Below are 16,510 nucleotides of genomic sequence, written 5' to 3' on the forward strand. Positions count from 1 at the left end.
TTTTAACAGATAAACTCATTGCTTTTGAAAATCTTCGTTATTAAAACTGGCCGTTACAAAGAATATAACGACTGGTTGGGGTATCATAAACAGGTTGCTTGATAAGTTTAATATTAAAATAAACTTTATGTTAAAGTGATTTAATTATTTATTTAGGAGGAATAAGAAGTAACAAAGTGGCCAACTTTTAAAGGATGTTAAAATTGGACTCCAGTGAAAAGTAAGTAAAACAAAATTAGGATTTAAAAATACAATTTTGAATAGAAAATATGTTCGAAATGGGTTCAATTTCATTGTTATTATTCCGATCGATTTTTGTTATAGCTTTTTAATATAGTTTCTAAAGTCGTTTTATAATTCTTTTACTTTCAGTTCTTCCCCAAAAGAATGTCAAGATTTATGCCTTCAACTCGACAAATTAGCTTTAAAATCTGATAGCAATGATGATGAAAATGCCAGCAACTTTACCTCACTGCCTTTGGAAATACTCTATAACATATTCGAATCTTGCCCCCTGCGTGAACAATTAGTTTTAGCCAAAGTTTGTAAACTATTTCGTCAAATTATACGCGATATTTATTATCGGAAATTTAAATATTTCCATTATAATTATTTAACCTTTAAATACAAACTGCAGCTGCAAGACTATGAAATTTCAGAATTTTGTTATTTATGTGGCCGGGCAGTGGAGCGAGCACGTTTTAGTACCTATTTCAATATGGATTTGCTCAAGCACATAGAATGGAGTGGCATACGCACAAATCCCATGGAAAATTTGAAATATTTCATCAATGATAATTTCAAGCAAAATGTTAAATATTTTAAGAATCTCCAAGAACTAGAGGTGCAAGGCAAGTTTTTGCAAGATCAAACCATAAAGGAATTGTCCATAAATTGTAAAAAGCTAAAGACCTTACGTTTACTGGATGGCGACAATCGCTGGCTGTGGGGTGAGCACTTGCAGGATTTGCAGTCAATAGAAAATTTGGAATTGAAATCATGCCGTAATTTAGATCCCAATCATCTAATAGCAGTAAGTGAAAAAAGGCATTTGAAGTCCTTAAATATAGTGGAATGTGAACATTTAAAGGACATACCGCAAATGTTGAAATTATGTAATTACTGGCTTAATTTAGAAACCTTAAGACTGACAGCCTTTAGCCAGGATAATAAATTTATAAAAGCCATTTTAAATTTGCCTAAATTGAAAATCCTACAATTCTATTGGATTAATTTTATGCCTTTGAATTTTGAGGAGACATTTTTTCTGGAACTAAGTCTTCACAAAACTAAATCTTTACAATTGAAAAACTTAAAATTTGAAAATGATCGTTATTATATAGAAGATGAGTCCTTGCAGCAATGGTCTGACGAGCAATATGCCATAATGAGAGAAAATGTCTGCATTAATGGCCAGTCTTGGCAGTGGTCTTCGGAAATATTTGATAAAATTTCGCTAAATTTTGAGAATTTTAAAAATTTGTTAACGCTTTCCTTTCACTACTGCCGTTTGTTGGATTATGAGCAAATGAAATGTTTAAGTTTGATTAATGACAAGCTGGAGTTAATTAAAGTTTTGGGTTGTCCCAAAAAGGAAGATGTTCTATTTAAAAAGCAGTGGCTGCAGGAGCAGGTGTCTGCTAAATGCCATTTGAGCTTTGAAAGTCTATTGCCTTTAGCGGAAGTGTTGGTAAGTCTTTATTTAGCAGGAAATTATAACCATTAATTAAACATTTTTTTGATTTTTTTTAGAATCTTTATGAGGAGGCTAATTCAAGGCAATTTTCTTCGTTTTATCGACGAGAGCCAGTATTGCGCAGTATTGAGTGTCAGTTTAATTAATGGAATTGAGAAGAATTAAAATACATATAAAGAAGGGAAATTATTAAAATGAAGCTGATTTTATTTAAAGAGATATGAATCAAATATGTATTTCACAAGAAAAGTGAAAAAATAAATAAAATGTTTGCTTGGAATGAAGCTAAAATCGATTGAAATATTAATTAAGTAATAAAGACCTTTCACAACTGACAGTGACAGGACTGATGGCTTCGTTAAGTTTTTTTAAATGACCCAAAATTTAAAATTTTTTAGAATCCTAAAAAAGCTAATTTATAAATCGCATATCAAAGCTAAATTTGTGTCAAAAATTGTCGTTAAATAAAGAAAACTAAATTTCTTTAAGTTTTTATTCTGCACAAAATTTTGAATTGCTTTAAAATCCAAAATAAGTCGATTTGAAACTAAAAAAATCTGATAAACAAATATATTTCTTTAAATTCAATTTAAAAAATAAACTTTCGTTAAGTTTTTCAAATCGCTTAACATAATATTTTTTTCTATATTTCAATAAAAGCTGATTAATGCTAAATGAATATAACAAAATTTTTCGTTAAATATTTTTGGTTTAGAAAATAAAGTTTCGTTAAGTTTTTTAGTTTGACAAAAATCGATTTTTTTTTCTAGATTTAAATAGAAGCTAATCAATGCTTAACGAATATAATAAAATCTTTCGTTAAATATTTTTGGTTTAGAAAATAAAGTTTCGTTAAGTTTTTTTAAATCGCCCAATATTTATATATTTTTAGATTCAAATAAATGGTTATTAATTTTAAACAAATATAACAAAATCTTTCATTAAATATTTTTGGTGCAGAAAATAAAGTTTCGTTAAGTTTTTTAGTTTGACTAAAATCGATTTTTTTCTAGATTTGAATAAAAGTGGATTAATGCTAAACGAATATAATAAAATCTTTCGTTAAATATTTATGGTTTAAAAAATAAAGTTTCGTTAAGTTTTTTTAAATCGCCCAAAATTTAAATTTTTCTAGATTTAAATAAATGATTACTAATTTTAAACAAATATAACAAAATCGTTCGTTAAATATTTTTGGTGTAGAAAATAAAGTTTCGTTAAGTTTTTTAGTTTGACAAAAATCGATTTTTTTCTAGATTTAAATAAAAGCTGATTAAAGCTAAACGAATGGAACAAAATCTTTCGTTAAATATTTATGGTTTAGAAAATAAAGTTTCGTTAAGTTGTATAAATCGTCCAAAATTTTAATTTTTCTTGATTTAAATAAATGATTATTAATTTTAAACAAATATAACAAAATCTTTCGTTAAATATTTATGGTTTAGAAAATAAAGTTTCGTTAAGTTTTTGATATGAACAAAATTCGATTTTTTTTTCCAAATTTAAATAATGGCTAATCAATACTTAACGAATATAATAAAATCGTTCGTTAAATATTTATGGTTTAAATAATAAAGTTTCGTTAAGTTTTTTTAAATCGCCCAAAATTTAAATTTTTCTAGATTTAAATAAATGATTATTAATTTTAAACAAATATAACAAAATCTTTCGTTAAATATTTTTTGTGTAGAAAATAAAGTTTCGTTAAGTTTTTTAGTATGACAAAAATCGATTTTTTTCTAGATTTTAATAAAAGCTAATCAATGCTCAAAGAATATAATAAAATCTTTCGTTAAATATTTTTGGTTTAGAAAATAAAGTTTCGTTAAGTTTTTTAAATCGACAAAATTCAACTTTTTTTCTAGATTTAAATAAAGGCTAATCAATGCTTAACGAATTTAATAAAAACTTTCGTTAAATATTTTTGGTGTAGAAAATAAAGTTTCGTTAAGTTTTTTATATGGACAAAATTCGAATTTTTTCTAGATTTAAATAAATGATTATTAATTTTAAACAAATATAACAAAATCTTTCGTTAAATATTTATGGTTTAGAAAATAAAGTTTCGTTAAGTTTTTTAGTTTGACAAAAATCGATTTTTTTTTCTAGATTTAAATAAAAGCTAATCAATGCTTAACGAATGTAATAAAATCTTTCGTTAAATATTTTTGGTTTAAAAAATAAAGTTTCGTTAAGTTTTTTAAATCGACAAAATTCAAAATTTTTTCTAGATTTAAATAAATGATTGTTAATTTTAAACAATTATAACAAAATCTTTCGTTAAATATTTTTGGTGTACAAAATAAAGTTTCGTTAAGTTTTCTAGTTTGACAAAAATCGATTTTTTTCTAGATTTTAATAAAAGTTAATCAATGCTCAAAGAATATAATAAAATCTTTCGTTAAATATTTTTGGTTTAGAAAATAAAGTTTCGTTAAGTTTTTTAAATCGACAAAATTCAACTTTTTTTCTAGATTTAAATAAAGGCTAATCAATGCTTAACGAATTTAATAAAAACTTTCGTTAAATATTTTTGGTGTAGAAAATAAAGTTTCGTTAAGTTTTTTATATGGACAAAATTCGAATTTTTTCTAGATTTAAAAAAAGCTAATCAATGCTTAAAGAATATAATAAAATCTTTCGTTGAATATTTATTGTTTAGAAAATAAAGTTTCGTTAAGTTTTTTTAAATCACCCAAAATTTAAAATTTGTCTAGATTTAAATAAATGATTATTAATTTTAAACAAATATAACAAAATCTTTAGTTAAAAATTTATGGTTTAAAAAAAAAGTTTCGTTCACTTTTTTAGTTTGGCAAAAATCTTTTTTTTTCTAGATTTAAACAAAGGCTGATTAATGCTAAACGAATATAACAAAATCGTTCGTTATAAATTTTTGGTTTAGGTAATAAAATTTCGTTAAGTTTTTAAAATGGCCAAAAATTAAAATTTTCTTTAAAATTTAAAAGAACTTAAGCCAATTTAAACCAATATAAATATAACATATTTTTTTAACTCAGTTCAAAAAACAAAGTTTCGTTAAGTTTTTTAAACAGCCAAACATTTGTATTTTTCTAGTTTTTTTATACCAATAATCGATTTTTGGTATAAAATATAAGTGACTACAGATTGAGCTTAGTTTCCTTAAAATCGCAGTATTTACAAAGTTATTAACGATTTAAGATATTTGAGTTTTTTTATAAATAAATCGATTTTTGGTATGAAATATGAGTGATCACAGATCGAGCTAGTTTTCCTTAAAATCCCAGTATTTACAAACTTATTAACGATTTAAAATATTTGAGTATTTTTTAATAAAAATCGATTTTTGGTATAAAATATATTTCTATCATCAAGCCCACTGTTTGTAGGCTTTCGCACAATAGCTTTTTTACTCCTCTACACACAATAATTGTGTCTCTTATTGAAAAGCTTTTTTAACAGCCGGTTTTTGTTTGAAACCTAACTGAAAGCTAAATTTGTTTATAGAAAAATCAATTATGGTCTAAATGTTATAAATTTTATGAAAATATTGAGAATTTTGTATAAATAAATGTACAAACTAAAAGACAAATTTAGTTTAATTTAAGTGGTGTTTAAAGATTGTTAAAAAAAAACAAAGGTAATTTAAAAACAATAAACTACAAGACTTTTAGATAAATTAAGCAACTATAAATAAATTCTGAGAAAAAACCAACAAAAAAAATCTTAATTAAATGCTAAAGTTTAATAAAAAAATTTAAATAAATTTTGATTAATTATTGTGTTATTTTACTGTTCACTGAAGTCTGACGTTACTACTAAATAAATTCAATTGTTTTATTGTTTTTGGCGATTTGGAAAACTTGTTATTTTTTTTTTTTTTGTTTGCTAATTATAATAAATTAATAAATAATGAATGGTTTAAAGTTTAAAGCAGATTCCTTGAAAACTAAAGAACTCTTTTTTTCTATTCAACGATGCGGAAAAAACTATTAAATATTTAAATAGTTGTACGCATTTCAAATAATTTATTCGGTTTTATAGGTAAATTTAAACAAATAAATAAATAAAAAAGAAACTGTGTAAAAAGTTTCAAGGGAAAATGCGCAAAAAAAAACAAGACATAAACTATATTTAATCCTATAGTTAATTTAAATGCGTGTTTAAGTTTTAAAACTAGTTTAATAAAACTTGTATAAATTTTCGATTTAAAAAAAATTATAGCTGTTTTTTGAAGTTGTTGGTGGATTTATTATCAGGTTCTATACATTTGTTAGCTTTTGTAAACCTAAACTCCATTAGACTGAGAAATTCTAAAAAAAGTTAAAGCTAAATTGTTGTTGATGTTTCAGGAATAACTTTTGAATATCCTAGGTTTTTACAAAATTCAGTATAGAGTTATAAAACTTACTCACCCCTTGTTACAAGTTTTTAAAAATTCTCAAATTCGACATAATTTTCTGAGTCTCAGTTTAAATTATTATTTTTTTTTCAACTAGGAATTCCCGTGTATGAAAAGATTTTTTTAGTTTATAAATAAAATTTTTTTTTTCAAACTCAAGATATTCAGTATCTCAACCGGGTGGTAAGAAGTCGTCTTATTTTAATAAAACTTTAAAGAATTTTGTCACTTTCTTGTCAAAATGTTGCACTTTTTAGTTCTCTTTTCAAAATTGCATATTTTAAAATTCATAATTTAGAAGAAGAACTCTATGGTATTTATCATTAAGTTTTTTTATTATTTAGAACGCAAAAGTACAAATTATTTAATAAGTGCTAAAAGAAAGTATATTTTGTAAACAAAAATGTGTGAACAAAAAGATCAATAAGGTGATAGTTAAAACAAGTTCAACAATTCTTGAACACAACAATTGAAGTATTTTTACATCATTAATTTAAATAAAATTTATACCGTTCAATATAAAATGCTCAAAAATTCGTAAATTTCTTAAAATATTGTACAAATTCATTAAACATTAAAACCTTCAGATCTTTTGCTATTTTTTTGAAAGACCATTTTGGGTTTTTTGAAAAGTTTTAATTATTTTTATACCCTTCACCTTCGTGGCAAGGGTATATATAAGTTTGTCATTCCGTTTGTAATTTCCACAATATAATTTTGCGACCCTATAAAGTATATATATTCTGGATCCTTATAGATAGCGGAGTCGATTAAGCCATGCCCGTCTGGTAGATTTCAAAGACCTTTGCAACGACGCGTCGCGACGTATATAAGACCATTGTAAGTTGGCTGGGTCAAAATCGTAAAAAATATTTTTTCACCCGATTTTTTTTTTTTCACCAAAAGTTTTTTTTCGCTAAATATTAAAACAAATTTTAAAAACCAAAAAAATTTAAAATTTAAAAAAAAATTTTAAAGAACAATTCGATAAAAAAAAAATTTCCAAAAAATGAAAAAACAACTTTGGAAAAAAAATTAATTTTGTTTACATAACAATATTTAAACTTTTTATTTTGAAGGGTATAATCTGACATATTTTTAAAAGCTAAGGTTTAATCGCAGGTATAAAGAATTTTAGCTTTAATCATAGGTCTTTTTATAGAGAATTTTACTTTAATCGTAGGTCTTCATATTCTTTTGTCTTTATATAGAAAATTTTAGTTTTAATCGTAGGTCTTTATATAGAGATTTTAGTTTTAATCGTAGGTCTTTATATGGAGAACTTTTAGGTTTAATCGTAGGTTTTAATATTGAGAAATTGTAGCTTTAATCGTAGGTCTTTTTATTTAGAACTTTTAGGTTTAATTGCAGGTCTTTTTATATAGACATTTCAGATTTAATCTTTGGTCTATATATAGAGAATTTTGAGGTTTAATCGCAGGTCTTTAAATAGAGAAATTTTAACTTTATTCTTTGGTCTTTATATAGACAAATTTTAGGCCTTTTTATTGAGAAATTTTAGGTAAAATCATAGGTATTTATATAAAGAAATTTTAACCTTAATCGTAGGTCTTCATATTGAGATATTTTAGCTTTATTCGTTGGCCTTTATATTGAGAAATTTTATTTTTAATCGTAGGTCTTTATATAGAGAAATTTTAGCTTCAATCGCGTGTCTTTATATAGAATCAATTTAGCTTTAATCGTAGGTCTTTATATAGAGAAATTTTAGCTTCAATAGCGAGTCTCTATATAGAATCATTTTAGCTTTAATCGTAGGTCTTTATATAGAGAAATTTTAAATTCAATCGCAGGTCTTTATATAAAAACATTTTAGCTTTAATTGTAGGCCTTTATATAGAGAAATTTTACTTAATATTAGTGGTTATTTTGTCGAACGTTTTTCCTGATTAATATTATTAATTATTTAGGCTCAAGTTCATTAAATTGATTTCCTTAGAAATTCAATTTATTTTATTAAATTTTCATAATTCTAAAGAATACTGAAAAAGTTATATTTAGACACACGGCAGAATGGTATGCATTTTCGGGGTTAGCCACCACCAGCTCATCAGCACTCTTTTGTGTCGATGTAAGTGTCGCTTGTTAATATCATCTATTTAACTCAACAGTTTTACAGAAATAGAATAAAGGAAATTTTACCCCCTTATCATGATAAACGTCAAAATCGTTGTCATGATAAAAAATTATCGTTATGACAAAATTGTTGGTGCTTTTGCACAGACAACTTTGTCTTGACAACAAACGTCATTAATTGTTGTAATAAATATTTGTCAAGTATAGACAGAGGGTTACCTTTATATGGAGAAAGAAATTTTAGCTTAAATCCTAGGTTTTTATATAGAGAAATTTTACCATTAATCTAGGTATTTATATAGAGAAATTTTACTATTAATCTTTGGTCTATATATGGAGAAATTATAGCTTAAATTCTAGGTCTTTATATAGAAAAATTTTAGCCTCAAAAAGTTCCTTACATCTAATGAGGGCAACTTTGGTGCACTCTATTAATCCAGTATTTAAATTTAATAACATTAACAAGTTTAGTTTAAATTAGACCAGTAGTTTAGTAGCTTTTTATAAACAAACAAAAAACAATAATTATTTTATTCAAAAACGTGTCTAGACTAATTGGCTTAAAACCAAAGAATAACAAAGTCTGCAAGTTTTTACCTATTTCTTATTCAAATAAAATCTTGACAGACAAGATTTCAGTTGCAAGCAACCTTTAAACTAAAATCTAAGCTAAAAGCTCATTTTTTCAGTTACTAACTTATTTGCTAGCATTAGCTTAATGATATTTTGGTTTGTATTTTTTTGCTGTGAACAAGTTTTATGTTAATTTTTGTGTGGGATCTGCTTAATACACAACAGATTAAAAAAAAAACTCTCGTGATTTTTTAGTTGCCTAATAAAATTAATATTTTTGATTTGTTTTTGTGTGTATAATTGCTATAATAAAAGGTTTTATAGATATTGAATTATTAATAAAACAAAAAAAAAAATCTTAGATTTTTTAAAATAAAATTTGACATAAAATACAAATGATTTTGATTAATTAATCATTAGTTCAAGGTTAAAGTTTAAGTTTCAGATGAAGTTTACTTATGAAATCTTATACAATTTTACAATAATTTGTCACTAAATTTTCAGTTTTAAATGAGAACCGATAACCGCTATTGTTTACTAACGAAATGTCAAAAACAAATATCAATTACTGTGAATTATCCAAGTTAAATGTAAACATTACTTAACTAATTACAAAATCTGTTTAAATGCCATTTAAATTGATCATTTCTACTCTAATTAAATACTTAAGTACATTGTTATGATATTAAACTTATTTTTCAATTAATTCATTTAATGACATTTAAGTAAAATCTTAAAACATTTAAAAAATCAAATTATTTCCTATAAGGAAGCTTAATTTTCTCTTAAACTTTCCTACACAATAAAAAAAAGTTTTAATTATGCTATAAATTATTTAACAAATAATTAATACAACAAAATTCTCTATTACGTGTAGAAAAGTGTGTTTAAACAAATAATTTATACCGGTTTAATTATGCAAAAACAAAAGTAAATTTAAATAAAAAAAAATAACAAAACGTTTAAGATTTAGGTACTATTACGCTCATTTGTCGGACAATCAATCGTGACTATAAGTTTTTTTCCTTTGGCTTGAAAACAAAACCAGTCTTAATTATTTGTTTCTGTTTCAAATGACTTAATAGCTTTAAGCACTTTAACATTTTGTTGAATAGATCTCTTTCATTAGAATCAATTAGGAATAGCAGAGGGGATTGTACGGCAAACACCTGGCTATAGCAAGTTATAGTAGTAGTTTGGGTTCGTTAAACATTATACAAAAAAATGAGATTTTAATGTCATTCTTTAGTTTTTTTTTTATTCATGTAATGTTGTTTTACAATAAATAACCTTGATTATTTTATGGTTTTCGAAATTGTCATGTATGGTTAAAATGTTGAAAATAAAAACAAATAAATGCTGATATCAGATAAATAAAATAAATAAATAAAACCTACACCTAAATTTGCAACTGATACCGTGGGACGAAATGTACGAATTTATTTTTAAATAAAATAATTAAATAGATTCTAAGATTTGCTATAATGGTTACTTAGATAATTGAGTAGTTCAATAATCGGTTACTTTAAAACCCTGTTACTCACATAAACTTGTTACTCACATAAACTGGGATCTGCCTTAGATATCTCCAATGCGGTCTCAGTAGCAATTCCACTGGGGACTATTAAAGGTATCATCTTCAGACATTTTCTTACAAAGGCTGAGAATAGATGGCGTAATTTAGACACATGTAGGGTAGCCAAGTTGATGTGGCCATCTTTTAACGAAAAACGCACTATGCAACTGATAACCCGGAATAGAAGGGATATATCTAGGTTGATGGCAGTATTAACGGGACATTGGGCGTTAGGCAAGCACGCAAATCGCCTGGGACTCCCCTTTAACGACCATTGCCGCAGTTGTAAGGATAGGGAAAAGGAGGAAACGACTTCCCACCTTCTCTGCGAATGCCCAGCTCTGAGTGTCAAGAGTCATAAATTCATGGGCAACTATACATTGACCAACCTTGGTGAGGTAGCCGGGTCTAAACTCAATGACCTACTAAGATATCTCACAGCTACAGGTTGGGTCTAGCTAGCACTTTTTAGTTACATTGCGATGTAAACGACAATACATCTGACGAGTGGTGTGGTCTCATCAAAACGGGGTCCCTTCGACTCTACTTGATTGTTCGCACGTAGTGAACTACCACGTAAACCAACCAACCAACCAACATAAACTTACTTAACTATCATTTCATCAAATAATAAAAGTTGTAGTGTCATAATTTTACCCGTTTTTGATTTATAAATTCTTTTAATCGGTTACTCGATTTATCTATATTTGGTTACTCAGTTTATTGAAATAAATATGAGTATCATTCCTATGCCAATTTAAACATATTCGGTTACTTAAATGTTAGAATACACAGACTTAACCCAAAATTAAGAGATAACAAATACCAAATATGTTTAAGAATTCTGTTAATCGGTTACTCGAACATTTGAAAATCACTCCAACTTACTTTAAAGATATTTCAATACATTTTAGAAAACCAAGAACAACTTATATGAAAAATTTCTGTACATTAGAGTTCTCCAAAAAAATAAAAATGCGAATTCTGAACGCAACACAATTAACATATCTTGAGGAATATTAAAATAAATATATGAGTTTTTGTCTTCGTAGAATAACATATTTGCAGGTATTACCAAAAAAAATGTATTTTTTAACGGTAGCATCAAAACTCCATTTTCAAATTTTTTAAAAATTTTGTTTAACAAACGTCACATTAGGATTTATTGAGAATATAATAATGCGAGTCTGGGGGGGCTTTGACCACCCCAGCCCTCCCCTATCTACGCCAATAGGCAAGGGTATATATAAGTTTGTCATTCCGTTTGTAATTTTTACATTTTTCATTTGCGACCCTACAAAGTATATACATATATTATGGATCGTTATAGATAGCGAAGCCTATATAGCCATGTCCGTCTGTATGTTGAAATCAACTTTCCGTAGCCCCCAAATAAATTAAATACATGATTATGTCGGGAATTCTTCCGGCTGGGTTGCTATTTAATTAAAATCGACAAAAATGGCTGAGATATAAGGAAAAAACCGGGACAACCTCGATTTTTGCCCTATTTTTGATCTATATCTGAATTACTAAGTCATTAATATAGACATCTAATGATAGATATTTCAAAGACCATTGCAACGATGTATATAAGGCTATAGTAAGTTGGATCTACAATGGACCTCAAAATCGGGAAAAATATTTTTTAATTTTTTTTTAAAAAATTAAAAAAAAAATTTGGAAAAAACTATTTTTAAAATTTTTTTAAAAAAAATTTAATTTTGTTTAAATAAAAATATTTTTATGTATAATTTGGTGAAGGGTATATAAGATTCGGCACAGCCGAATATAGCTCACTTACTGTCTATATATATAAAAATGAAATGGTCCATGTATGTAATGGCATCACGTGAGAACGGCTGGAGCGATTTGGCTGATTTATTTTATTCGATTCGAAGAGATGGGTTTTAAAGAAAAAAAAATCAAAAATTCTGGTTAAAACTCGGATTTTTTTTTTGAGTCCAGTCAACTGTAGTAAAAAAAGTATGCAGTACAAATTTACATATTTTATTTGCAAATAAATAAGAACAGGCAGGTGTATGTGGGTTGGAGAAACTTGAAGAACTACATTAGTAAATGCTAACGGGCGCTCAACTATAGTTTCTAATAAAATTGGACTATATAAAAACATACAATTGAAGCTGAAATTGGACTATACAATGGAGATAAAGCCTACAATTGAGTTGAAATTGGACTATACAATGACGATAAAATTTAAGTCTACAAAGGCCTACGATTGAAGCTGAAATTGGGCTATAAATATACTTGCGATTGATTATAATATTGGACTATATAAAGACTAACGATTAACTCTAAAATATGGCTATATAAATACCTACAGTGGATGCTTAAATATGACTATATAAAGACCTACGATTGAAGATTAAATTGGACTATAGAAGACCTATTATTGAAGCTGAAATTGGACTTTATAAAGTCCTATATAAACCTTCGATTGAAGCTGAAATTGGACTTCATAAAGACCTGCAATGGATGCTAAAATTGGACCATATAAAGAACTACGATTGAAGCTAAAATTGAACATTATAAAGGAGGAGTTTTAAAGATTAAATTGGACTATATAAAGAACTACGATTGAAGCTAAAATTGAAACCTTGGATGCTAGAATTGGATTTTGTAAAGACCTACGATTGAAACCGAAACGGAACTTTATAAAGACCACCTATTGAAGCTGAAATTGGACTATATATAGACCTACGATTTTAGCTGAAATTGGACTTTATAAAGACATACGATCGAAGCTGAAATATGACCATAGAAAGACCTGCAATTGATGCTAGAATTAGACTTTGTAAAGAATTACGATTGAAACCGAAATTGAACTTTATAAAGGCCTAGTTTTGAAGATTAAATTGGACTTTATATAGTCCAATTTGATTTGACCTATGATTAAAGCTAAAATTGGACTTTGTACAGATCTACGATTGAAACTGAAATTGGACTATGTAAAGACCTACGATTTAAGCTGAAACTGGACTATATAAAGACCTTCAATTGAAACTGCAATTGGACTTTATAAAGACCTAGTTTTGAAGATTAAATTGGACTATATAAAACCTATGATTAAAGCTGAAAGTGGACTATGTAAAGACTTATGATTGAAGCTGAAATTGGACTATATAAAGGCCTAGTATTCAAGATTAAATTGGACCATATAAAGAGCTACAATTGAAACTGAAATTGGACTTTATAAAGACCTACGATTGAAGCTGAAATTGGACTATATAAAGGCCTAGGATAAAGATTGAATTGGACTTTATAAAAACCTACAATAAAAACTGAAATTGGGCTATATAAAGACATACGATCAGAGCTCACTTTTATTTAGCCTTAATTAAGTACTTTACCCAATTTGTAGAAAATTTGTTTAATATGTTTGAATATATTTGAAATATAATTTGCTCCACCGTAATTGCATAAAATTGCATAGGTACAGAAAGCCAGGCCAATAGCTTAAACTGACAACTAAATTTTTCTGTTTTTTTTTTATTTCAAACCAAGGTTAATCATTTAAAAACATAAAATAAATGAAACTAAACATATTTTTTTTTGTTTAAAAAAGAATTAAACATGCAAACAGCCAATAACAAACAAATACTAACAATTAGAAAAAAAATTGTTTAACAGAAAAGTCACAATAATTAATGCCATGCAATTGTAATATGAATAAAAAAAAAAAGTATGTATGCTAATGACCCGGGGTCTAGTATAGAAACTTGTTTGTTTATTTCAATATTTATTTGTGTATATAAAATAAATAATTTATTTAAATTTATTATCATTTTAACTTTACAGCCAATAAACATGTTTCGTTTTATGGTAATTGCCTTGTGTTTGGCTGTTCCTGTGTTGGGTAACTCAGCTGGAGCCCCACAGGCAGTGTGTAAAAATGGTCTGACCCCCGAACATCATGTTGAGCCCCAGTCCAGTCAAGTGCCCTATAGTTTTTCGGGTGGCAATGCTGTCAAGGCTGGCGATAAAATCACTTTGACTTTGGGTGGTGGTGAATTTTTGGGTTTCGCTATGCAAGCACAAGATGCTAAAGAACATCCCGTGGGTACGTTCAAGGTTATTGAGACCAATAAATCACAACTTTTAAAATGCTCAGCAGCTGGGGTAAGTAGCTTTAAAAACATATATTAATTTTAAAAAAATATATTAATTTTTATAATTATTTTCTTTTGCAGGATACCTTAACCCATGTTCAATTGAACAAGAAACCCATTACTAGTGTAGAATTCCAATGGATTGCCCCTGCCGATTATCAGGGTGCTGTTAAATTTGTCGCCACTGTTGCCAAGGATGGTGGCACCTACTGGATCCGTAAGGTCATCAAGGAAGTTACTGTACAATAATTGTATTATTTTTTTTAATTGTGGTGTGTTTTGTATTTCAAAACGCACTTGTAACAAAAATGTATTTTATTCGTATTTCGAAATTATGTGATAAATTGTTAATAAAAACTAATTTTTTTTCTAAATGGATTAACTTTGGCATTACAAAAAAGAAAGAAGAATTTAGTTTAATTTAGTTAGTAGCTTTAAAGAAGGTACTACAAACTATACAAAGATTGATGACAAAATTTGACAATATAAAGACCTACGTCTGATGATAAAATTGTGTTATATAAAGACCTATGATTGAATATTAAATTCGACAATATAAAGATCTATGATTGAAGCTGAAATTGGACTTTATAAACCCCTACGATTGAAGCTAAAATTGGACAATATAATGATCTATGATTGAACCTGAAATTTTACTTTAAAAAACCTCTACGATTGGACAATATAAAGATCTACGATTGAAGCTGAAATTGGACTTTATAAAGACCTATGATTGAAGCTGAAATTTAACCTACTATTGAAGCCGAAATTGGACCTTCTAAACCCCTACGATTGAATATTCAATTCGACAATATAAAGATCTATGATTGAAGTTGAAATTTTACTTTAAAAATCCTCTACAATTGAAGCTAAAATTGGACAATATAAAGATCTACGACTGAAGCTAAAATTGGACAATAGACCTACGATTGAAGCCGAAATTGGAATATATAAAGGCCTAGGATTCAAGATTAAATTGGACCATAAAAAGAGCAATGATTGAAACTGAAATTGGACTTTATAAAGACCTATGATTGAAGCTGAAATTGAACTTTATAAAGATCTACGATTAAATCTAAAATTAGACAGTATAAAGGCCAACGATTGAAGCTGAAATTGGACTATATCAAGATTAAATTGGGCCATAAAAAGAGCAACGATTGAAACTGAAATTGGACTTTATAAAGACCTATAATTGAAGCTGAAATTTAACTTTATAAAGAGCTACGATTGAAACTGAAACTGGACTATAAGAAGGCCTAGGATTGAAGATTAAATAGGACAATACAAAGATCTACGATTGATGCTAAAATTGGACTATATAAAGGGATAGAAAATTAAATTGGACTACATAAAGATCAACTGAAATTGGACTAAATAAACACCTACGATTGAAGTTTAAATTTGACTTTTCAAAGACCTACGGCTAATGCTGAAATTGGACTATATAATGACATACGATTGAAGCTAAAATTGGACTTTATAAAGACCTACGATTGAGTAAGACTATATAAAGACGTACAATTGAAGCTGAAATTAGACTTTATAAAGTCCTACGATTGAAGCTGGAATAGGAATATAAAAGACGTACGAATGTCGAATTTTGTGCCAACAAAGCGACATATGCGGGAAGTTTTGCTTTACTTCTTTAATTCGAAAAATAAGTGCCACTGAAGCACACTGATTTCTCAACTAAGCTTATGATGAATGTGTTCCATCAGTTTCAATATGCCAGAGAGATGATTTGTGCGGTTCAGAATAGTGATTTTGACACGGAAGACAAAGATCGCACAGGCCAGCCAAAAAATCTCGCCATTACTTCATGAAGACTGTTGACAAACTCAACAAGATGCTTGCTAAATCATTGGGAGCTACTCAAACAGCAATTTAAAAATATTTGCGAGCAACAGGATTCATCCAAAAGTTGGTACCCAATAGGATTGAAGTAGAGAGATCTTGAAAGAAAATCATTTTTGCACCGAATCATTACTTGCGATGAAAAATGGATGCATTACGATAACCCGAAACATAAGAAATCGTATGTGAAGTCCGGC

At 27.3% G+C, this 16,510-nt stretch overlaps 2 protein-coding genes across 3 annotated transcripts; both read left to right on the forward strand.

The window, feature by feature from the left end:
- The first annotated feature begins 52 nt into the window (after positions 1 to 52).
- On the forward strand, positions 53 to 1,987 carry LOC135951129 (uncharacterized). 2 transcript variants are annotated; one of them, XM_065500714.1, is made up of 4 exons: positions 53 to 220; positions 373 to 541; positions 638 to 1,690; positions 1,753 to 1,987. In XM_065500714.1, the coding sequence occupies exons 1-4, from the start codon at positions 195 to 197 to the stop codon at positions 1,840 to 1,842; spliced, it is 1,338 nt and encodes a 445-aa protein (XP_065356786.1). In that variant the 5' UTR covers positions 53 to 194; the 3' UTR covers positions 1,843 to 1,987. The 2 variants fall into 2 exon arrangements, with proteins under 2 accessions (XP_065356786.1, XP_065356785.1); XM_065500713.1 differs by having other exon boundaries at positions 59 to 220; positions 373 to 1,690.
- Positions 1,988 to 5,194: 3,207 nt separating this feature from the next.
- Positions 5,195 to 14,866, forward strand: LOC135951568 (defense protein l(2)34Fc-like). The gene is made up of 3 exons (XM_065501241.1): positions 5,195 to 5,318; positions 14,146 to 14,466; positions 14,538 to 14,866. The coding sequence occupies exons 2-3, from the start codon at positions 14,155 to 14,157 to the stop codon at positions 14,703 to 14,705; spliced, it is 480 nt and encodes a 159-aa protein (XP_065357313.1). The 5' UTR covers positions 5,195 to 5,318; positions 14,146 to 14,154; the 3' UTR covers positions 14,706 to 14,866.
- Positions 14,867 to 16,510: the final 1,644 nt, after the last annotated feature.

This window comes from Calliphora vicina, chromosome 2, assembly GCF_958450345.1.
Source record: "Calliphora vicina chromosome 2, idCalVici1.1, whole genome shotgun sequence".
Classification (NCBI taxonomy): domain Eukaryota; kingdom Metazoa; phylum Arthropoda; class Insecta; order Diptera; family Calliphoridae; genus Calliphora; species Calliphora vicina.

Excerpts from the sequence above, each read along its gene's own strand:
- LOC135951129 (XM_065500713.1), top strand. The coding sequence starts at position 195 with ATGTTAAAATTGGACTCCAGTGAAAA. Across the intron at positions 221-372 it reads AAATTGGACTCCAGTGAAAA|TTCTTCCCCAAAAGAATGTC; the intron begins GTAAGTAAAACA and ends TTTTACTTTCAG. Across the intron at positions 1,691-1,752 it reads TGCCTTTAGCGGAAGTGTTG|AATCTTTATGAGGAGGCTAA; the intron begins GTAAGTCTTTAT and ends GATTTTTTTTAG.
- LOC135951568 (XM_065501241.1), top strand. The coding sequence starts at position 14,155 with ATGTTTCGTTTTATGGTAATTGCCTTGTGTTTGGCTGTTCCTGTGTTG. Across the intron at positions 14,467-14,537 it reads TAAAATGCTCAGCAGCTGGG|GATACCTTAACCCATGTTCA; the intron begins GTAAGTAGCTTT and ends TTTCTTTTGCAG.